The sequence below is a fragment of the Natrix helvetica genome (assembly GCF_964273705.1).
Source record: "Natrix helvetica genome assembly, chromosome: 1".
In the NCBI taxonomy this organism is placed as follows: domain Eukaryota; kingdom Metazoa; phylum Chordata; class Lepidosauria; order Squamata; family Natricidae; genus Natrix; species Natrix helvetica.
Window position 1 is genome coordinate 284933996 of NC_138548.1, and position 23754 is coordinate 284957749.

The following is a 23754-nucleotide window of genomic DNA, read 5'->3' on the forward strand; positions in this document are numbered from 1 at the left end:
GGAGGAGAGCTTTTTCGGGCTGGGTTGAGCCCGTTTGGACCCTCCAGGAAGGAACTCCTGGAGGTAGAAGCGGTGCTCCCCAGGTAGCCCGAGAGGAAGCTCCAACAGCTGGATCCCCCTGCTTTGCAGGGCAAGCTCTGGAAGGCACGTCTCCGTATACATTGTTGATTGGTGCTGAATTGTAACGGACAGACTGAGACTGAAGCGGTGGTTGCAAGTATTTTTGGGTTTTTTTTTCTGCTTTCTCTTATTATTCTACAGCTTTATAACAAAGACTTTCACTTTGGGGGAAAAAAAACGGAGAACTTTTTCCTTTTAAAATGGCTACTTTTCTTTCTCTGCTTGTTCTCTTTAATTGACTCTTACTGAAACCTTATACAACAGTGCCATCTGGTGGTTGGAATTGAAAAGGGGGGGGGAAGAAAAGAGGATTTTCCTTTTTTTTTTTTTTTTTTTTGACTTGCTTGGCGCCTTGGCAAGTTATGGCTGCACAGAGAGGTACCAAGCCTAAGGGCACCTCCTCTCCTTTACAACAATCTCAGCTGTCCTTGTTGGCACAACCTCAAACTCAATCCCAAAATCCACCACCTGCAGCAATTACCAATAAAGAAATATTGGATACTTTGAACATTAAGTTTGGTAATATGGAGAAAAATATGTTGGATTTGAAACAACAAATGAGAAGCCAACAGGACCAAATGGATCAAATGAACCAAACTATGGAAGAGATGAGGGATCAGGCAGCTCGGGCTAATCAAGATATTAGAAATGATGTTGTTTCTGCCCTTTCTGGACTGGCTGTAAATTTGGAATTCCTGGATGATGCGGTTAAAGAGACTCAGAAGGATGTTGGAAAATTGGAATACCGGGCAGACAAGTTGGAAGAGAGGGCGGATAGAATTGAACTTGAGCAGTTGCTATTCCAGTACAAGCAGTTAGAGGCTGTTTTGCGGGTAAGGGGTTTGCCAGAGGATAAAGACAGCGGGAAAGGAGAAGATTTGAGGGTGATTTGCGCGGAGGCTTTTGCCCCCCTTCTACAAGTGGATCCAAAAGAGATTCTCCAACAGATTGAGAAAGCCTACAGAGTTAACTCCTGGTATGCAAGACAGCAAAATTTGCCAAGAGATGTGGTGGTTCATCTGGAAAGGAGATACCTGCGTAATGAGATTGTACAGGCTGCATATCATCAGAGATGTACTGTGCGAGATCAGGAGGTGAAAGTTTTGAAAGAAATACCATTGAAAATGCTTAGGCTGCGCAAAGAGTTTAAATTTTTGACGGATGAACTGAAGAAACGTAACCTGCAATTTAGATGGGAGTTGCCAATTGGCGTTACTTTAATTTACTCTGGGAAAAGATATCGATTGGATTCTACTCAGAAGGCCAGAGACTTTTATTCCAAGGTTCTGAATGCTGGCGAGCCAGGATGGGAATCGGAAAAGACCCAGCCTGTTCAGCAGGAGCCAATAGAGATAGCAGCCTCGGCACTTGCGTCAGTTGATAAACAGCTTGTGGAGAGACTGGAAGAAGCAGTAGGCTTGGGATTGGAATTTAAAGAACAGAGAATTACTAGAGCAACGGCAAAGAAAATGGAGAAGACTATACAGCAAACTTCGAGTATCTCTGTTGATGTACCTACACAATCTGAAGCCGTGGGAGGAGCAAGGCCTAAGAGATTTCCTACTGATATGAGGGCTATGCTTCAGAAGCTTCAAACTAAGCTTGACGATGGTCAGGCTGCTGACCTGGAATGTTAATGGACTTAATTCCCCACAAAAAAGAAGAAAGGTTTTTTATTATTTGAAACAGCATAAAAATGATGTAATTTGCCTTCAGGAGACGCATATTAAGTCTAGTGATCAAAATTTTTTGGACAATTGGAAATTGGGACAATGCTTTGTAGCCTCAGCTCCTGAAAAAAAGAATGGTTTGGTGCTGTATGTTAATAAAAACTTGTCAGCTAATTTATTGGAAGCAGATCTGCAAGGGAGATATATTTTAGTGGAACTTATGGTACTGGATCAGAAAATATTACTTGTTGGGATTTATGCCCCTAATCAACAGCAGATGAAGTACTTTAAGGATTTGCAGAGGAGAATATCGGATTTGGACTACAAATCATTTGTTTTTATGGGGGATTGGAATGGGGTTATAGACACACAGATGGATAGATCTGGAGCTTCAACCTCAACTTGTAGAGGGCGGTTGCCTTCAGCTTTTTTTGATCTGAAGGATGAATTGGAATTAATGGATGTCTGGAGGCTCCGCAATGAGAAGGAAAGAGACTATACGTTTTTCTCGGACAGACATCAGTCTTTTTCTAGAATTGATTTTATGTTAATATCAAATGATTTGCTTTCTAGGATTAAAGATGTTAAGATTTTCCCGAGAACTATTTCAGACCACAGCCCGGTGATGATGGAGATACAGGACTTGATGACTCAACGAAGATCTTGGAGGCTTAATGAGGGATTATTTAAATATGATGTGAATGTGTTGGAGTGTAAGAAACAATTGAAAGAATTTTTTGTGCTTAACATGGATAAAGGCACCTCAACAGAGATGGTTTGGGACGCTAGTAAGGCTTATATGAGGGGCATATTGATCTATTTGAATAATAAGATTAAAAGGGATAGAGAAGCTAAATTGAAAGAATTGGAGAAGGAGATTAAGATTAAAGAGAAATTGCTGATATCAAGCCCTCAAGATAGGTCAATTTATACTACTATTAAATTGTTGAAAGGGCAGCTGAACATGTTAGTGGCAGAACGGACTACAATACAGTTGAGATACCTTAAGCATAATACATTCTGTAATGCCAATAAGCCTGGGAGGTGGCTAGCTTATCATCTACGGAAAAGGAGAACTCAAAATATCATAGATAAGGTTGAGGATAAGGGTAAAATGGTTTATCTACAAAAAGATATTCAGAGGGTGTTCGTAGATTTTTATTCTAAGTTATATGCTAAGGATAAGATTACATTATCTGGTATAGTTAATTATTTAGGACGGGTTAAAGTTCCACAACTTACATTAGAACAGAAGGAAGGGTTAGACCAGCCAATAACAACTGAGGAGATAAGGGAGGCTATTACTCAATTGAAGACTGGGAAGGCGCCTGGGACGGATGGTCTTACAGCTGTTTACTACAAGACCTTAATGGCAGAGATGGTGGAACCTCTTAAAAAACTTTTTATGGAAGTGATGGTCAATGGAAAGATTCCCCCATCTTGGAAAACAGCTTTTATTTCTCTGATACCTAAAGAAGGTCAGGAGGGATCACAACCAAAAATTATAGACCTATTTCTTTACTTAATGTAGACTATAAGATATTTGCAAAGGTATTGGCTAATAGATTAATGCTGATACTACAGCAAATTATTCATCCAGACCAGACTGGATTTATATCAGGTAGATTTATGAAGTATAATGTAAGGTATGTACTGGACCTTATGGAATATTTAGAAAAGAATAGTCAATACCCAGCGGCTTTGATATTTTTGGATGCTGAAAAAGCTTTTGATCAAGTACACTGGCAATTTTTGATTGAGGTATTGAAGAAGATGGGTATGGGTAGGTATTTTTTACAAGCTATTAGAGCTATATATCAAGAACAGACAGCTCGGTTGATAATAAATAACACTTTAACTACAGATTGTAAAATAGAGAAAGGAACTAGACAAGAATGTCCCCTATCTCCACTTATATTTGTATTAGTATTGGAAATATTGTTGAATAGGATATGTCAATCTACAGAGATTCAAGGTGTTCGGATTAGGCATCATGAATATAAATTGAGAGCTTTTGCTGATGACTTAGTTCTTACTATCTCGAAACCTATACAATCTATTGAACCGTTATTACATGAGATTTTGGATTATGGGGCGGTTTCGGGGTTTAAGGTGAATTATTCTAAGACAAAAATGTTGCTTAAGAATATGTCTAGTACTCAAGCTGAACGACTCCAGCAGTTATCGGGTTTTGAAGTAGTTAAAAAAGTTAAATATCTGGGGGTTTATTTAACAAACTCTAATACAAAACTTTATAAAAATAATTATGAGCTGCTTTGGCATAAGGTTCAACAAGAAATGGCCTCGTGGAGGAAATTGAAGCTGTCTTTCTTAGGAAGGATAGCTGCAGTTAAGATGAATATACTACCGAGGTTTTTATTTTTGTTCCAGATGATACCAATAATTAAAAGAGAGGCTACCTTGTTAGAGTGGCAAGGGGATATAAATAAGTTTATATGGGATGGGAAAAAACCCAGAGTTAAGTTGAAGATTATCCAAGATGTGCGGGAGAGAGGAGGATTGAAAATGCCTAATCTGATGTTGTATTATGATGCAGCTGTCCTGGGAGTAATTAGTAACTGGATAAATATGACGGAGGAGAGAATTCTTAATCTAGAAGGATATGATCTGCTTTATGGTTGGCATGCGTATTTAATGTATGGTAAAAAGCAGGATTTTGCTTTTAGAACGCATATATACAGGTCTGCATTGTTAAGAGTCTGGAAGAAGTATCAGCATCAGTATGCAATGTAAGATTCCTGACTGGGTAATACCAAGGCATATGATAGAAAATATTAGTATAACACAGAGGCACGATGAAACTACATATGTCCAACTGTTGGATTGGGTAGACAATCATTGGGAGCTAAAGTTGATAGATGAACTAAAAGATAAAAAGATTGTTCAGACTTGGTTTCAATATCAACAGTTACAATTTAGGTTTAAGGAAGATATGAGGATAGGTATTGAGAATACGTATGATGAGTTGACTGAGCAAATTAGGGACCAAGGACAATTTCATATTAAAAGAATATATAATATTTTGATAAAGAGAGACTCTGCTTCTGAATTAGTTAAGGATTGTATGTTAAAGTGGGCACAGAATATAGAGGAGCCTATAACCCTAGATACATGGGAGAAGATTTGGATTAGAAATGTGAAGTTTACGCAAGCCCAGAATTTAAGGGAAAATTTTTACAAGATGTTTTATAGATGGCATTTAGATCCAGCTAAGCTGTCTAAAATGTATCCAAATTACAATCCTAAGTGCTGGAGGTGTGACTGTTCAAACGCTTCTTACTTTCATATTTGGTGGTCCTGTAAGAAAGTTAAGGCTTTATGGATTAAAATATGGTGGATAATGCAGAAGAAGATTCTTAAAAGAAAAATTAAATTTTCTCCCCAATTTTTTCTATTGGGCATAGTACCTGACTGCACTGTTGCTGAAACTAAATTAATATTGTATATGATTACAGCAGCTAGACTGCTGGTAGCACAATATTGGAAGAAAGCAGAATTATGCTCTATAGAAGAATGGATACTTAAGGTAGCAAATCTTGCCGAAATGGATAAAATTTCTGTATATCTAAAAGATCACTCTTACGATAAGTATATTATAGATTGGTATCCCTGGATTGATTTTGTAAAATTAAGGTACGGTTCAAAGGAAGTGTCTATGGGATTTGGTTGAGAAATGTTTCATAAATATGTAGTAATGGTTTTGGAAAGGAGGTTATGATGGTTTTTCTCCTTTTTTGTCTTTTTTGTATTATCTTGTTCTTATTCTGATATATGCATATTATTATTGGGATATTTGTTTTTCAGATTTGCTGGTAACTGTGCTTCTGTCTCTATCTGGGAAGTCAGGGGTTGGGTTAGGGAGGGTTAGGGTGGGGAAATGGGGGAGTGGGTGGGGGGAGGGGGAGGGGAGGGAGAAAATGTTTTTTTAAAATTTTTTTTTGTTTTGTGTAAAACTTTCCAATAATAAAAATTTAATCTGAAAAAAAAATGAAAGAACCAAAAAAAAAAAAAGGAAAAAAAAAAGACTGCATGCCATGCTAGATTAACAGGTCTGTTTTTTGCATATGCAAAACTATAATGAATAGCAAAACAGAAAAGCTGTTCAGAATAGTTTTATTTTCTAATTTGCCTGGATACTTTTTGAGATCACCAAAATGAAGTTAAATAGGATTTTTTAAAAGCATGAATTAAAGCTAGATATTCCCTCAAGGGCAGGAGCTTTCCTGGAAATGACTGAGTATAATACATGTGTGCAACCATTAAAGGTGAACAAACATTAATGGGGTTTGCTGAATGCACTGAATAAAAACACTGTGAAAAGTTAAAGCTTTGAAGGGTAATTACAGCTTGACATTATTATTTGGATAAAGAATGCCAGATGCCCAATCAAGCGGGGTGAGGGGAGTACTTGGGTTCTTTAGAGTGGAGAGATTGGGGGCTGGGCTAAATCAATCAATCAGTCTGGCCATTCACTAATTCAAAAAGATGACAACTTTTGAGACAACAAATAAAAATTGCAATAAAACTAATGAGCATGATTAGGTTGGACAGCCTCGATATAGTATCTCGTGCTTGAGCAGGAGGTTAGACTTGAAGACCTCCAAGGTCCCTTTCAACTCTGTTATTCTGTTCTGCTAATGATAAAAACATGATCTCAATGTACTACATATTCTACCAATATTAAAGCAAAATTTAGAGAAATAAAATTACATTGGTGTCACAAGAATAACCATTAAGAGAATGAATCCAGGCGGCCTACAAATCAGAGATGAGTTGCTACCAGTTCGCACTGGTTCGGACGAATCAGTAGTGGAATGTTTGCCACACCTCCGAACCAATTCCCTGGTCGCCACAGCATGTTTCTTTGGCATTTTTTAAATGTTCTGCACATGCGCAGACCTATTTACAGGCAACAGCACACACCGCACCAGCAGTAACACCGGCAGCGACCCACCCCTCCTACAAATATTAGATCATTAGATGTAATCAGTGTTGCAGTCAGGACAATATAACAGAACATGACAGGAAGTGTGGATTCTCTCGGATATGGGAGAAATATCTTCATTGCTGGGGAAAAAGAGGGATGTCTATGGATTTGGAATTCTTCTTCTTCAATGAACATAGTTTGAAGGAGTATAATCCTAATTCATACATTTGTCACATATAACTTCATCTTTCTTTTATGCATGAGTGAGATTTCCATCAAGTATACGTTTTGTTTTGTTTTATTTGCATTGTGTCTTGGCCATTTATGGAGAGGGCAATTGCCTTTCAGCATCACAAATTCTATCCTCTGTTATCAGTGAGCAAGTTATTAGGTTTTTCATTCCCTAAACCAGTTTTTCCCATCCTTGGCAACATGATGCTAAGGTATGATGGCGCGGTGATTAGAATGCAGTATGGCAGGAAAACTCTGCCCACAGACTGGGGTTCAATCCTGATCGGCTCAAGGTTCCATCTTTTCGAGGTCAGTAAAATGAGGATCCAGACTGTTGGGGTGGGGGGATATGCTGATTTTAGAAAACCACTTAGAGAGGGCTGTAAAGCACTATTATGTGGTATATAAGTCTAGGTACTATTGTATTATGTGGCTTCAACTCCCAGAATTCCTCAGCCAGCATAAGTTTTAAAGTTGCCATGTTTGGAAAACACTGACACAAGCAGTTTACAAACTGGTCTGTTTCATTGTATCCTTGTAATCTTAAAGTCTTGAACTATATAGCATCTCTTCTTGGCTTACAGAGCACCTACTTTTTCCTAGACTTTGCCAACTGCCTGTTTCTTACTTGTCTAATTGCATACCTTCTTGGAATTGAAAGACCCCATTTCCATCCCAATCTTGCTCTCTTGATAGAGGCAGAAATAAAGAAACCAAGCCTCTGGGAAGAAAGGTTAGAATAAAATAGCTGTTTTGATTATGTGAATTTTACAGTAATGAATCTAAGCTGAAACAGCAGGCAGGATCTAATAAAAAATGGAGAGAACAGTGCAAGAGCAGCTGGTTCTCCAGGGACTCCATTTTAAAGATGCTAATTTTTGCTCTAATAACTTTGAAGGACTGATCTGCATAAAGAGCAATGGCAATTCTATTAAAGCTGCATGCCTCATAAGGGGGCACTTAAATGCAATCATTTCATGAGTTGATGAAAATTCCAGATGTTGCCATTCTCCATTTGGGATCATCATAGATTATCTTACTCCATTTTCCATCTTTTTTAACTATGGGAAATGCCTTGAGGAGTAAGAGATGGAATAGTTGCATTGTGTGTTTTTATTAGCTACTGCAGGAAACAGCTCTAATTCTAAACCCCTTAGTTACTACTTTCTGATCAGAATGGGGCACAAGCTATAGGGCCAAGGTTTCTAAGAAGGAGTGTCACCATCTCAAAGTAGAAACAGGGGATAGATTTTAAATGGTTGCTCATGATGTACATCACTTGACACAACTGATAGTCTGGAAAGTTGAAAAACCATCCCAGAATAAGTCCATAACAACCACTCCCTTATCACTACTAAGAAAACTTCATGGCTACCATCACTAGGCAGCAAAACTTGATTAAATAACATATTTATGGTACTTTACGGTTTCTCATCAATTGGGAGCTAATGTTTTTTGTAGCACTAACCTGTTTTTTGGGAGACGGTAACAGAACAACAAAAAATGGTGCATACAAATCATACACAGCAAGAGATCCAATATGCAACATGAAATTCCCTGGAGAAAAGCACCCTATGAAAAATGAAGTAGGCATGCATGTTTGTGTCTATAATCTTTTTATTTCATTGAACTCTCAACATATATATGAAAATGTTTGGATTTTCTGAAATTACTTACAGGTCAAATATCAAATAATGGTGTGCCTCTTCTGATATGCTGTCATGGAGTCTCACTGCAAAAATAAAAGAAACATAAGATTATTATTGTTGTTATTGTTATTGTTGTTATTGTTATTATATACTTTATTTATTAAACATGAAACACAACCAACTGAACATTCAAAAATGCATTACAAATACCAGTGACTGGTGCTAATGGTTGATATAGTTTACTGCCAGCATCCTAGGTATCAACCAAGTACCTTCTTAAAATATAAGATGTTCCGAGTAGAGCAGTTTTGTGCAGTTTTCATAGCCTGCAGCAATTTTTCTCTACTTTGGTTCACATAATCATTCAAACTTCATTTTTCTCCTTCTACAGTTTGATAGATTTGCAATAGCCCCATGCCCCCTATTTTTCTTGGCAGGTACAACCTGTCGATGTCACTTCATGGATGTAATGCGTGGTACATGTTCAAAAGTTTCCATGTTTTCCGGTCCAAGTTTTCCAGTTCAGCCAGAGTCCAGTTGATGATTCCAGCTGAGTAGTGTATCACTGGAACTGCCCATGTATTAATGGCTTTAATTATGTTTCCAGCATTCAGCTTTGGTTTTAATATTTTGCGGACCCTTCTGATGTATTCCTTTTGCATTGACTCTTTGACTTTTCCATTCAAGATGTCATCTGCTTCCAATATGCCTAGGTACTTGTAACCATCATCCTTTGCTAATGCTGTCCCTATATTTCCATTTCCCAGTTCTATTCCTTCTGCTTTTTCCATTTTTCCTTGCCGCATGGATAATATAGCACATTTTTCAAGCCCAAAGTTCATTTTGATGTCACTGCTGAACAGTTGAACTGTGTTGAGCATTGATTTAAGTTCAGTAGGGCTTTTCACATTCATTTTTAAGTCCTCCATGTATAGTAGATGGTTTATCTTGCCATGTTGGCTTGAAATTTGGTATCCCAGTTTTGTGTTTTGTAGGATTATTGTCAGTGGAATTAATGCAATGTTGAACAGTAGTGGTGAAAGTGAATCCCCTTGGAGATTCCTCGTCTGATGTTGACTTCACCAATGTTCTCCCCATTTGTTGTTAGAACTGTTTTCCATTTTTGCATATTTGCTTTCAAAAATGTATAGATATTTTTGCTGATTCCAAAGATTTCCAGACAGGTGTTAATCCAGCTGTGGAATAATGAGTCAAATGCCTTCTTGTAATCAATCCACGCCATATTTAAATTTGTTTTTCTTCGTTTTGCATTTTTTAGTACCATTTTGTCTATGAGCAGCTGATCTTTTGCTCCTCTTGATTTTTTATAATTTTCTTTTTGTTCTGCTGGATACAAACTGTTTTCCATCAGATAATTGAATACTGAATTTGCCAGTATCCTTGTAAAAAGTTTAAACGTTGTTGGCAGACAAGTAATTGGGCGATAGTTGCTTGGTTCTGTGCCTTTTTCTGGATCTTTTATTATCAAGTATGTTCGGCCAGCTGTTAACCATTCTTCGCTTGTTGCATTTTGAAGCATTTGACCAAATTGAGTGGCCATGCAATGATGGAGGCTTGTCAGGTGTTTTAGCCAGTATCCATGCAGTTCATCCAGGCCAGGTGCACTCCAGTTCTTGACCTTCTTTGCTTGTTTTGCCACCATGTCAGTTTTTATTACAATATTTTCCATCTTGTTTTGTGTTGTTTATTGTTGAATATCTTTGATCCAGAAGGCAGTGTTGTTGTGTTCCACTGGGTCTTCCCACAGTTCTTTCCAAAAGTTCGAAGTTTTTTCTTTACATGGGTGAATATTAGTTTGGATTCGATTTTCATCAAAGGACCGGTGAATATTGTTTTATTTGTCCTTCGTATTTTTCAATTTTCCTTGCTGTTGCTATTGCACGTTGTTTTAGTTCTTCCATAATTTCTGTTATTGTCTTTCCTCCAGGTTGTATTTTTTGTGTAAACTATTTTTCAGCTTTTTGTTCTTTAGTTTTTCTTCTTTTAAGAACTTCAGATTGCTGATATCCCCTCGTAGTTTTTAAATTTTATTTTCAAGTTGAATTTTCCACTTTGGGGTTTCTTTTTTGGCATTTTAAAACCTAGTTCTGTATTTATAATGGCGGCTGTGCTAGACATTAATTGGTTAGTGTGCTGGATGGAATGGAAGTTAAAATGTTGTTCATGGCAGTTAACAGATCTTTTACTCATTTGCTATCCCCTTCGCGAATGATAGGTAGTCTTTTTCTTTCTACATTTTCTTTGATGTGATTTTCAATTTTTTATTTCAGCATTTTTGCTAGATCCCTTAGCTCTACACTTTCAAGCTGTTGCATAGGAGGGTCTTCATCCTGTATGTTCGTTTCTTCCACTGGCTGGTCAATTTGTTCAGGTGTTGGACCAATTTCTTCTTGTTCACTTGTTGTTTTTTTAGCCAATTTTTCTAGATGTTGCATTTCCGCTTGTGTGAAAACTTTATTATGGATGATGAAGCGCCTTTGATCCATTAATCTTGTTCAGTTATGTCACTTTCCGGGTGTTGTTCCTTCTACAGTTGCATCATTCTTTTTTGGAATCCTCTGGCTGTTGGTTTTGCTTGATGTAATATTTGAGGATTTGTCGATTTTCTTCGGTTGTTCAAGTTTTGCACTTTGGTTCCAGTCGCTTTTCAATTGCACATCCTGGTCCCCTGGCAGTAACAACTGAGCCCTGTAGCCCCTTTTTCGACAGATGCAATGTTGCTTTACCATTGTTTGTATCTTGGCCTGGTTCAGAAAACAATATACCTTGATTCACTGTACAACTTTAAATTAAAATAGGAAAATATTTATTGCTTCTACGTTGTCATAAAATAGTCAACCAACCATTGCTTGAATCCTTAGCTGAGTCTTGTATGTGATATAGCCTAGAAAACTTTCCTTTAACAATGAATTAACAATTAAAATGTGTTGCAATTTAAGTGTTAGTTCATATTCAGGAGAAATCATTAATGTACATCAGAGATATATGAAAACCTTTTAATGTTATTTAAGACAAGAGAATCCTGGGTATTTTGTATATTTCCATGGCTATTCAGCTTGTAGGTTTTAATGCAATAGATAGATTTTAAAGCATTCTGACTATATGGAATTCAATCACACAAAAGCATTGCAGGTCTGAAACTTCACCTCGCTCAGAGAATATTGGGAATCAATCGGAATTGTAATTTTCAGCAATTTTATCTGGAAATCACTATAGCTTATCCAGTTTCCTTTGTTTAGTAACATGTTGGATCAGGAGGAAAGCTGAATAACATCACGACTAAGAAACTCCCCATCTTCCAAATAGCAATTGAAGAGATTCTCAGAAGTGCTGTAATCAGGTTTAGAATAGGATACTCAAACTTCAGAATGTTATCCTTGGAATCCAACAATGAGAGATCAAATAGATGCTTTCTACTCAACAATAGCTAATGTAATTTGCTTGGCAGGGTACCTCCGCTTTAAAAAAAAACCTTACTATCACAGCATTCTAGTAGGCAGGATGGCTCAATTTGATATTCTCTGACAAATTCTTGCAGACACCAGTTATCAAGTCAATCTTCTACCCCCCACTTCCCATGTGGAGATGGCTTCTATGTCCAAAGTGACATTCCCTTTACTTGACTGTAACTCTGAACAAATGTAGAAACAAAACATGGAGCATACCAGAGCATACAACCAATGCAGCTAATAGGTTAAAAACATCAAAAAATCCCCCTCTCCCATCTTTTTCATCATTAAAATGATCATAGGTAAAGATAAAGGTTCCCTCGCACATATGTGCTAGTCATTCCCAACTCTAAGAGGTAGTGCTCATCTCCGTTTCAAAGCCGAAGAGTCAGCACTGTCCAAAGACATCTCCATGGTCATATGGCCGGCATGACTAAATGCCGAAGGCGCACGGAATGCTGTTACCTTACCACCAAAGGTGGTCCCTATTTTTTCTAGTTGCATTTTTACATGCTTTCGAACCACTACGTTTGCAGAAGCTGGGACAAGTAACGGGACCTCTCTCCATTACGCGGGTAATGCTAGAGATTCGAACCGCCAAACTGCCAACCTTTCTGATCGACAAGCCTTAGCCACTGAGCCACCATGTCCCTAAAATGATAATAGGATTTGGCTTTTCCCATCATAAAAATAGCATAGTGAAAAATACATAAAGAAGGAAAATTGGGGTCAATTTATTACAGGAAATTTAAAATTTACATTTTTGTAAAAAAAAATATATTATTGAAAGAATTTGCACTAATGAACCCCTTTAAAAGTCCATTCTTTAGGAGGATGCCAGTATAGCTCTATAGATTTATTACAACCCCTGAAAAGATAATACATATTTCAGTTCTGATCTAATTTTGGCATGTTTCAGAATTCCTTCATATTTCTGAACCATTGCAGATTATACTAGTGGAATATGATTTTAAAAGCCAAACTTAAATGTTGGGTTTGATATATGTTTGTGAGAAATATAAATATTATTGAAATTTTAATCATAACATTTGCATAACCTTTTGAAAGTATCGTGTTTCTATCTGTTCTGTGCTATGGCTAGAAAAGCAAATGCAATTCTCCTTTGAGACAGTTTCAGCTTGTGACAACCTAGGCAGATACATCTATGAGGTTTTCATAACAGCAGAAGGACCCTGGTTGCCATTTTCTTCCTCCAGGATATTTTCTGACCTATCAGTCATATGTGTTTGTGTGTATCTTTATCCATATCTCTATCTGTATCATATATATCAGTGGTGGCGAACCTATAGCACGGGTGCCAGAGGTGGCATGCAGTGCCCTCTCTGTGGGCACACATGCCTGATACATATATATTCATACTTTTAAGTTCCTCAATTAAATATGTTTGAAACATGTTTAATTTGTTCAGCTGACCCCCCCCCCCCCCAAAATCAAATGAACAATCTTTTTACTGAACTAGAATTTACTGTTTGCTTGTATAGATCAGTGGTGGCGAACCTATGACACGAGAGGTGGCCCACAGAACCCAAGCTCTGTTTCGGGTCTATGCCATGCATGCACGCGCGCCTTCTGCTGGCCAGCTGATCTTTGAGTTTTTGCTGTGCATGCAAGGGGGCGCGCGCGCCTGCACCCACGCCTTGCTGTTTGGGCTCGCGCATGCACTTTAGGCACTTGGTGCCTAAAAAGTTCACCGTCATTGATCTATATCTCTATCTACATCTATCTTTACATCTACATCTATCTATACATTCAGGGGTGGGCTTGAAAAATTGCAGCAACAGATTCCCTGCCCGTTGCTGGATGGGCAAGGGCATGGTGGGTGTGGCCTAGTTGGCTTCCTGTACCAGGGTGGGGTGGGTGTTTTTTGCCCTCCCCGGGCTCCAGAGGTTTTCCTCGAGCCTCTGGGATTTGGGGGTTCACTGAACTGGGCAGAATCCTAGCTAGAGGATCACCCGAACTTATGCAAACCCCCAGCAGCCCACCCCAATATACGTCTATATCTAAGAGTCACAGTGGCACAGTGATTAGAATGCAGCTACTTCTGCTGACTGCCGGCTGTCAGCAGTTCGCCAATTTGATCCTCACCAGCTCAAGGTTGACTGAGCCTTCCAACCATCCAAGATCGGTAAAATGAAGACTCAGATTGTTGGGGGCAATATGCTGACTCTGTAAATTGCTTAGAGACGGCTGTAAAGCACTGTGAAGCAGTATATAAATTTAAGTTGTGATTTTTTTTTTATTCTCAGTATTCCAGCCAACATATCCAGGTGAGAAGATGTCAATATATAAAATGAACAAGATAGAAATAGAAATTAACCTCGTGGTTCAGCCAAGTCAAGAAATAATGGAAATGTATTTATGTTATTGTTGAATTTGAAACTATAACTTGTACATTGCTCATGTTTATTAATCATTTTAATATGATCACTAAATGACCACTCCAGTATAAAACTAAAAAAAAATAATAATAACCAAAGTTAGTTCCTAGTAAATGCAAATACTTCAGGATCACAAGATCTTAAAATCTTGGCTACAGATGCATTAAGCTTAACATTCCTCTGCACTAAAAACTGATTCACACTACCACTAATGCATTTTTAAATTATTCTTTTAAGGTTTGATCATCTAAGCAATTATGTGCTGTTTCTGAAAGTTCTGAATGTTAATAACAGAAAATCTTTCTTAAAAATGTTTGGTTTTCCATTTCATCTTAAAACATTCTTCACACAGATGGGAATTACTGGAGTAGAGTGCACTTATTTTAGATTTTGATGAAATTGGTTTGGCCCCCATTAGAAATTGAAAGACAAATGGTTTAGTAAATATAAGAGTTCTAGAAAAACATGTAAATCTTCTTCTTGAAGACCACCAGGGGCTATGCTATTGGCATAGTTCTGCATTGTGTTTCCTAATTTTCTGTTCAAGATGGACAACAATTTATCTGGAAATGGAAAGTTACGAATGCAAATTATTATCTAGAAATGTCTCCATTCAAATGATCTGTTACTAGGTAAGTGGCTGTACTTTGCTCTCAGTTATTTTCATGTTTTAAAAAGTTAGTCTTTCACTGAAAAGGACTTTCCTCTGCTTGCTTCTCTTCTCAAAGGAGAAAGAGAAGGGCTTCTTTGGAGCAGATGACAGGGCCCAGCAATCCAGAGTGACTACATGTGTATAGAAAACAGGGAAAACATATTAAAAAAAACAAGCGGGGGGGAGGAAATGATTGGTCCATTAGTGGGAGAAAATTGCAAGAAGGTGAGGAAGAGCAGGGAGAAAGCAGAACTGCTTAACTCATTTTTTTGCATCTGTCTTTACACAAAAAGAAAAAAAGGCCAACCTATTAAAAAACTTCAGTAAAATGCAGATTAGGAATGCAAGTCAAAATAAGCAAGAAAATGGTAAAACAATCCCTATCCATTCTAGATGAGTTTAAATCAACCAGATGATTTACACCCCAAGGTTTTAAGAGAACTGGAAGACATGATATCAGAACCACTGAACCATATCTTTTAAAGATCCTGAAGCACTGGGGAACTACCAGATGACTGGTATAATTCCATCTTAAAAAAGGAAAAAATGGATCCAGGAAACTACAGACCTATCTACCTGACATCAATACCTGGGAAGATTCTGGAAAAGATAATCAAGCAACAAATCTACAAACACCTAGTTGCAAGCAAAATCATAACCAGAAGCCAACATGGGTTTGTCAAAAACAGATCATGCCAGATAAATCTTATTGCGTTCTTTGACAAAGTGACAACATTAGTGGAGTGGTGAAATGCTGCAGATAATATAATATACTTAGACTTCAGTAAAGCATTTGATAAAGTAGACCACAACCTATTATCTGATAAGATAGAGAAGTATGGGATAAACAGCATCACCTCCAAATGGATTTGTGACTGACTGACCAATTGGACTCAATGTGTCAGTGTGCACTCAAAGTCCTTAACGGAACTGCATCTACATGGAAGGATTATGGAGTGGGGTACCTCAAGATGCTTTCTAAGGCTCAACATTCTTTAATGTCTTCATAAATGATTTAGCCAAGGGGAAAGAAAGGGAACTCATCAAATTTGCCGATGACACTGAGCTAGTAGGAATAGCCAATATTCCAGAACATATACTATATACAATGTATAGAAGGATTTCAACAGACTTGAACACTTGGCCCTATCTAATAAAATGAAATTCAGTGGTGAGAAAAGTAAGGTTCTACATTTAGGCAACAAAAACTAAATGCTCAGGTACAGAATGGGTGGTACCTGGATCAACATTAGTAACTCTGAGAAGGATCTTGGAGTCCTAGTGAACAATCATTTAAATATGAGCTAGCAGTGTACAAAAAAGCCAATGCAGTCCTAGGCTGCATTAATAAAGGGATAGCATCAAGATCAAGATACTAAATGGTTAGTATCACTTTATAATGCCTTGGTAAGACCACATTTGGAATATTGCACCCAGTTTTGGTCACCGTGATATAAAAAAGATGTTGAGATCCCAGAAAAAGTGAAGAGAAGAAGAATAAAGATGATTAGGGGACTGGAGGATAAATCATATGAAGAACAGTTGCAAGAATGTCTGGTTTAATTAAAAGAAGGACTAAGATAGCACTGACATGATAGCAATGTTCTAATATTAAGAGCTACTATAAAGAAGAGGGGGATCAACTATTCTTCAAAGCACCAGAAGGCAGAACAATGGAAACTAATCAAAGAGAAAACCAACCTAGAACTAAGGAGAAATTTCTTTTTAGGAAAAGATTAGACAACCATTTGTCTGAAATGGGATAGGATTTCCTATTTGAGCAGTGGGGGAGGATGTTGGATTAGAAGACCTCCAAGGTCCCTGCTGTTATTCTGTGGGTAAACAAAAGTACCACCTTTTATATAACGACTTTAGCATAATTCAGTATGATATAGATGTTTTTTTTCCTGAAGTCCAATTTGCACAAGTCTGTTCTTTTGTTATTTTTATTAGCTTCTGTCATCTTTATTTAGCTCCTAAGTGTTATTACTGTATATCCAAACATTGTTTTTATTCCCACTTTCTTATGTATTTGAAATTTTTCTAATATTTTACATCTTGTATCATATATTTGATTAATTTTCTTTATTCTTCACAGACTTTTCTGGCTTAATGTGTAAAAAGGTAACAAGATTTTTATATGATTTTACAGTTTTCCCTTGCATGCGTTTTCATACAGCATACATGTATCTTTCATAAGGTCCTTGTTTCCAACATTTATAATCCAAATCTTTATATATCTCCTGAAAGCTTCAAGATCAAATATGACTAGGAATGATTAGTTTATTATATCAATTTTCATTCATGATTAAGCACAATACAATTGCATCTACCCTTCTAAGTATATATCAATATGTAAAGGTGAGCTGACCTTGATACAGTTTGATTTATTTTGGACATAACTGAGTTATCTAATGATTGCAATAGAGAGCCACTAGAAAACCAAACTGGTCTACTTTATAGGTTTCTTCAAGGGCTAATTAATAATATATGTGAGGCACTTTAGACAAACATTTTATAAATACTTAATAGTTATACTGCATAGAGGAATAAAATGTTATGCAAGGAAAATGTGGCGGCGATTAAAAAAATAGAAACCAACCTCTAGGAGATGAGAAGATAGGATAAATGATAGAAGAAGAAGAAAAATCACTTTTATGATGCTTTCGTGAAAGACATTTCCTATGACCTGATATGTTTTTTCTTGCAACATATTTTATTTTTTATTTATATTTATAAATTTCATTTATAAATTTCATGCTTGCCTTGAAATTTTCTTCTAAGCTATAAAAAACATCACCTCTGGTAAAATATTGTCTTCTTGAGCCAGTCTGCACTGAATTTCCTCTGAAATGTATGATAGTATTGCAAATTATTATAGGGATTTACGAGTTCTGTTGTGCTTGAATGAATCTTTTTTCTCATTCTCCATTGTACATTTGAAGATTTGAGACACGGCTGTTAATCCTCTCTGTTTGCTCCCTAGTTCCATGTGTGCAGAATGACAGGCAACCAGATGATAGCAAACAGTATAGTTTAGTATTTATTTATTTATTTATTTATTTATTTATTTATTTATTTATTTATTTAAACTTATTAGTCGCCCCCTCTCCCCACAGGGACTCGGGGCGACGTACACAAGCAACAGTCAGCACAGTGTCGTACAGAGGAGGTAAAAAATAAATAAATAATTACAATACTGAAAAAGGTTAAAACCCCAATAACATTAATAGTTTAAAAACTAAAATTAACAATTAAATATGACCTAGGGGTGGAAAAGTTGTCGAGTTATGCCAGGTTGGCTAGCCGAAACAGGTGGGTCTTCAGTTTACTGCGGAAGGAGCGGAGATCGGTTGTTGTTCTGATGTCTGGGGGGAGGTCGTTCCAAAGGGTAGGGCCCGCCACAGAGAAGGACCTACTCCTGGGCACCGCCCTCTGACAATCTCTAGAGGACGGCACCCGGAGGAGACCCTCTCTGTGTGAGCGAATGGGCCGCAGGGATGTATGGGGCAGGACACGATCCCGCAGGTAACTAGGCCCTATGCCATGGAGCGCTTTGAAGATGGTAACTTAATGGTAATTTAATATTTCTGCTTATCCTATCTTTCTCCCTCTTATCGTTCCCTTGTTGGGTTTTCATTTTTGGGGGTGGGGGGTGGGGATGGGTGGATACATGAGTCCTATGTCCTCTGTCTCACATATTTTATGCCCATAAATGTCAAACAGCATGAGCAGCAGCATTTGATTTGGACCACCATTCAGAGGTGGGTTCTAGCCGGCGTTACTGCCGGTTTGCTCGTGTACGTGTTTCGTGCACATGCGCAGTTCAATAGAAATTGTTCTGCGCATGCGCAGAACTACAAAACAAGATGGCAGTGGTGACTGCGGCAACCGGGGAGCTGGTTTGGAGGCGTGGCCAGCCAGGGTTGCTGCTGGTTCTGCGACCCAGGCCGGCATACCACTACCAGTTTGACAAAACTGAGCCAAACCCACCTCTGTCACCATCAGACCATGACAAGAGATCAAGTTTTCTGCTATGCATTCTCATCTAAAAATAAACTTTGACCAAGTCAGATCAAATTTTTCCATTTTGCCATCCCAATTCTCCAGAAACAGGCGAGGTGAGGCAAGGCGAAGGCAGAGGTGGAAGCAGGGAGTGGAGTGGAATGGAGAGGAGAGGAGAGGACATTGTTATTCACTGCTCTTGGTTTCAGTTCTACAGAATTAACTATTGTAGGAAGCTTCAAATGGTTAATATTAGGATCTATCTGGGCATACCATCTAAAGATGAACAAACTAGATAACATAAAGGCCATATAGCAAATCCAAGTGCCTGAATGGGAAGCAGGTTCAGACTTGCCAAGATAGTATTCCTCCAATATAGACCAGGGGGCGTCAAACACGATTTCATTGAGAGCCGTGTCAGGGTTGTGTTTGACCCGAGGTGTTGGGATGAGCATGGCCAGGATGGGTGTGGCCAGCTCAATATCACTTGTGTCGGGGGTGCCTGTGGTGGCCTGAGTGATCTGTCAACTAAAATGGGCTTCCAGGCTCCATTTTCAGCTGTGAAAGCCTCCTACAACCTTCTGCCAGTGAAAAAGAAGCTCTTGAGGGCCATGAGCCTTCCTTCACTATTTCCAAGGAGGCCCCATGGGCCAGATCTAAGCACTCCTTGGGCCAGATCTGGCCTGTGGGTCTTGAGTTTGACACCCCTGCCTTAGACCTTGAATGGCACTCCCAAGCACATATCTTTTAGGAGCTGAGTCATCAACATATGGAAAACCATAAGTGGAAGGGAAGCAGCTGTTTAAAAGGCAATTTTCTTAAGCCTGACCTTCATAAATCTAGGCTGTTTCGTTTAGGGTGAGGTGAGGAACAAGGAATCTTGGGTGTTTATGGCCATCCCAGAGTGGGGATCATAGCTGAAACAACTCCTGTACAACTAAGTCCATACTTTGGCATCTTGAATTTCAAAATTTATTGAATTTTGAAATAGATACCTACCATTGTCTTTATCCCCTGAACCTGGCCAATGCTATAAAAATAGTCAAAGCAGTGTCAGGGGCCACCTGGAGGTTTCCAAGTACAGCAGGCCTTTAGTCTTTAGAAAAATCACACCTGCTCATGGGTGCCTCAGGGCTAGCAGGTCCACATAGGAGACCCTAAGCATTTGCTTATAGTAGCATGATGAGGGAAGAGTGGAGCAGCATAAAGAAGAGGTCAGAGGGCAAGTGCTAAACTAGATTATGAAACTTGCCATAAATGCTGTATATAACTATGGATAGGTATTAGGCCATTTTTGTTGCCCAAAAGGATGAGCTTGTCAGGCCTGGAAGCCATCTTTTACATTGGATTTTCAGGCCTGCCACATTTTTCTGCTGTGGGAAAATGGGAGGGAGGGTTATATGGAGTATGGGAGATACTGTATATAGTCTAAATAACGTTCCTTTCTCAGAGAGTCAAGGACATTTTGCCCTGCACCTTGAGTGGTGTGACTGGGAGGCATCTCCAGTTGGGATGGTGCCTGATTGGACCATGTGATGTACATGTGGATGCTGGGCAGGGACTTAAACTTTCATTTGGGTGGGGAAAACCTGGAAGCTTTCAGATTCAGGTTTTCCCAGATGTATCAATATGACATCTCTAATAAAATGGAACTTTGAGGAAAGTCAAGCCTTGGAGTTTTTGTTCATTGGGGGTGTTATTTGGAACCCTGATGAGCTATTCTACTACATCCCAGTCTGGTGCTCTCCCAATATATTGTCTCCTTAATGGAACATCAAGCCTTTTTCTTCATCTTCAGTCTAAATTATAGCAACGAGTAAGGAAATGGAGGTGATCATAGAAACAGTTGTAGATAGGCTATAAGCAGTACTTTAGCTTGTTAGCTTGAGCAGAATCAAATGATTGTGTAATTGGATTTCACACCTCAAAAGATTAATGCTATTCTTCTGTTCAAATAATGTTTGTTAATTTAGTTAACTGTCGAAGGAAGAAAACCATTTGTTCCCAATTTTCTTAAAATAACTTATCTGCAATAAGAATGCAACAGTAAGGTGTACCTACACATTCGCTTACAAAATTTATTTAATTGTTATCATGAAGGAAATCTGTAGAATAATGATAATGATTTATCGTATGACGGCAACACAAGCTGCTTCTTCACACTATGTGATGTACTATTCAATGGAATGATGGGTTTCTGCTTCAGAAAATTGGAAATTGGTCCATGTAATGTCAAATTTTGAAAAGAAATTTGACACTTAGGGGATGAATCAGAAAAGTACAAGCTTTATACTTTAAAGATAGGTTTCATCACTTATAATTAAAAATACATATGTACAATAAAACTCACTGAAAAAGAATCCAATTATCTTCTACAAAGTTCTGTCTAGTTAAACTATTACAATTCTTTGGGAATGGAGGAGTGACATTGGTAGATATTTTCTTTAACTGAGCCCTCAAAGGAAAAAAGGGTATACATCCATCTCTCTCTCTCTCTCTCTCCCTCTCTCTCTCTCTCTCTTGTACTCTTTTTGCGCAGGACTTCAAACCATGTGGTCCTGTCCACCATTAAACCATCATTCCAAACAGCCTCCATGTTTCCAGTGTCTTTCTACCCCTTTGGAACTGAACCCAGGTGGACATTTCTTTCAATAGTGGTAACCTAACCGAGAGATTTCCAGTTGAAGTTCAATCTATTGTTGTCAATCTATTGTTGGAGGGGACTGAGGAATCTCAAGAAATAATTGCCACAGAGTAAAGCTATAATCCTCCAATACCACCTTTTGGCGATCAAGTAGCAACTGAAGTAAAGTAAAACAAAGCCCTCTAACTTTCAACTGGAGAGTATATTTAGAACCTATTACCAAGATCAATAATGCTTGAAGGGGTGTGGGTCAAAATAATCAATAGGATTACACTTCCTTTTTTCTGTCTACTAGCAAATGTTATAATGCAGGGCAAACAAAATTGTTTTCTGTCCCAAGGCTCAGCCTGATTTTTCACTGTATTGATGAAGATGTCAACTTCATAAAAAATCTCTAGACTGTTATGGAATCCCTTACTCAAGTATCTTACCTCGAAAAGATATTAGTAACTAATCATTACTCCCAGATCAAATGTATTTCTTCAGGAGCAATCTGGTTTCTATCTCTTCCTCTTTCAATGAGTAATTAAGAATAATGTGGATCCCTATGGCCATTTCTTCCTCACTAATCTAGCAAACCAAGACAAACAAAGATTGAGCATAACAAAAGTTGAAAATAACAATTAATAACATTTGTCCAATTTGCAGCCTCACCAGTGGTGGATTTCAAATTATTTTAGAACCTATTCTGTAGGTGTGGCCTGTTTTGTGGGAGTGGCTCGGCAGTCATGTGACCAGGTGGGCATTGCCAACTTAGAAAATGTGATGAAACTCACTTAACAACGCTCTTGCTTAGCAACCGAAATTTTGGGCTCAATTGTGGTCATAAGTTCTTTCTTTCTCTCTCTCTTTCTTTCCTTCCTTTCTTCCTTTTGTCTCTCTCTCCCTTTTTCTTTCTTTCTTTCTTTCTTCTCTCTCTCCCCCCATTCTTTTTCTTTCTTTTTTCTTTTTTCTTTCTTTGTTCCTTCCTTTCTCTTTCTCTCTTTCTCTTTCTGTCTCTCTTTGTCTCTCTCTCTCTCTCTCTCTCTCTCTCTCTCTCTGTCTATCTGTCTGTCTCTCTCTTTCTGTGTGGCTCTGTCTACCTCTCCCTCCTTTCCTCTGTGTCTCTCTGTCATTCTCTCTCTCTGTGTGTGTGTCTGTCTCTCTCTCTCTCTCTGTATCTCCTTGCTCCGTCTGTGTGTGGGGGTCTCTCTCTCTCTCTCTCTGTGTCTCTCTGTCTGTCTCTGTCTCTGTCTCTGTCTCTCTCTGTGTGTGTCTCTGTCTGCCTATCTGACATTCACTCTATTTGTCTCTCTCTCCTTCTCTCCGTGTCTCTGTCATTCTCTGTGTGTGTGTGTGTGTGTCTCTCTCTCTCTCTCTCTCTCTCTGTATCTCCTCGCTCCGTCTGTGTGTGTGTGTCTCTCTTTCTCTCTCTCTCTCTCTCTCTCTGTGTCTCTCTGTCTGTCTCTGTCTCTCTCTGTGTGTGTCTCTGTCTGCCTATCTGTCATTCACTCTCTTTGTCTCTCTCTCCCTCTCTCCGTGTCTCTGTCATTCTCTCTGTGTGTGTTTCTGTCTGTCTGTCTCTGTCTCTCTCTCTGTCTCTCTGTCTCTCTCTCTCTGCATCTCCTCCCTCCCTCTGTGTGTGTGTGTCTGTCTGTCTCTCACTCTGTGTGTGTGTCTGTCTGTCTGTCTGTCTGTCTCTGTCTCTCCCTCTGTGTGTATGTGTGTCTGTCTGTCTCACTCACTCACACAAACACACACATACATACTGTGATCACCTTGTTGAATATTCCAATCTCATTTGAAATACTCAACAACTGACCTGTATTTATGGTTTTATGCAGCATTCTGCAGTCATAGGACCAAAATATATGGTTAAAAGTACCTGGCAGTGGCATTTTTCCCTTGGGGGGGAGGGCTCCACAGAACATCCCAATACCGATGCCACCAAATCTGCCCTCTTCGGGGATAGGTCCTCTTCAGAAGG

At 38.5% G+C, this 23754-nt stretch overlaps 1 protein-coding gene across 5 annotated transcripts in view; it reads right to left on the reverse strand.

Annotated features, from left to right (window-relative positions):
* The window catches only part of CAMK2A (calcium/calmodulin dependent protein kinase II alpha), a 301059-nt gene that overhangs the window by 191131 nt on the left and 86174 nt on the right, over positions 1–23754 (reverse strand). For all 5 annotated transcript variants that reach the window (XM_081942664.1, XM_081942663.1, XM_081942665.1 and 2 more), the window contains exon 4: positions 8647–8701. In XM_081942664.1, the coding sequence (XP_081798790.1) occupies positions 8647–8701 (55 nt within the window). The remainder of the gene's footprint in view (positions 1–8646; positions 8702–23754) is intronic.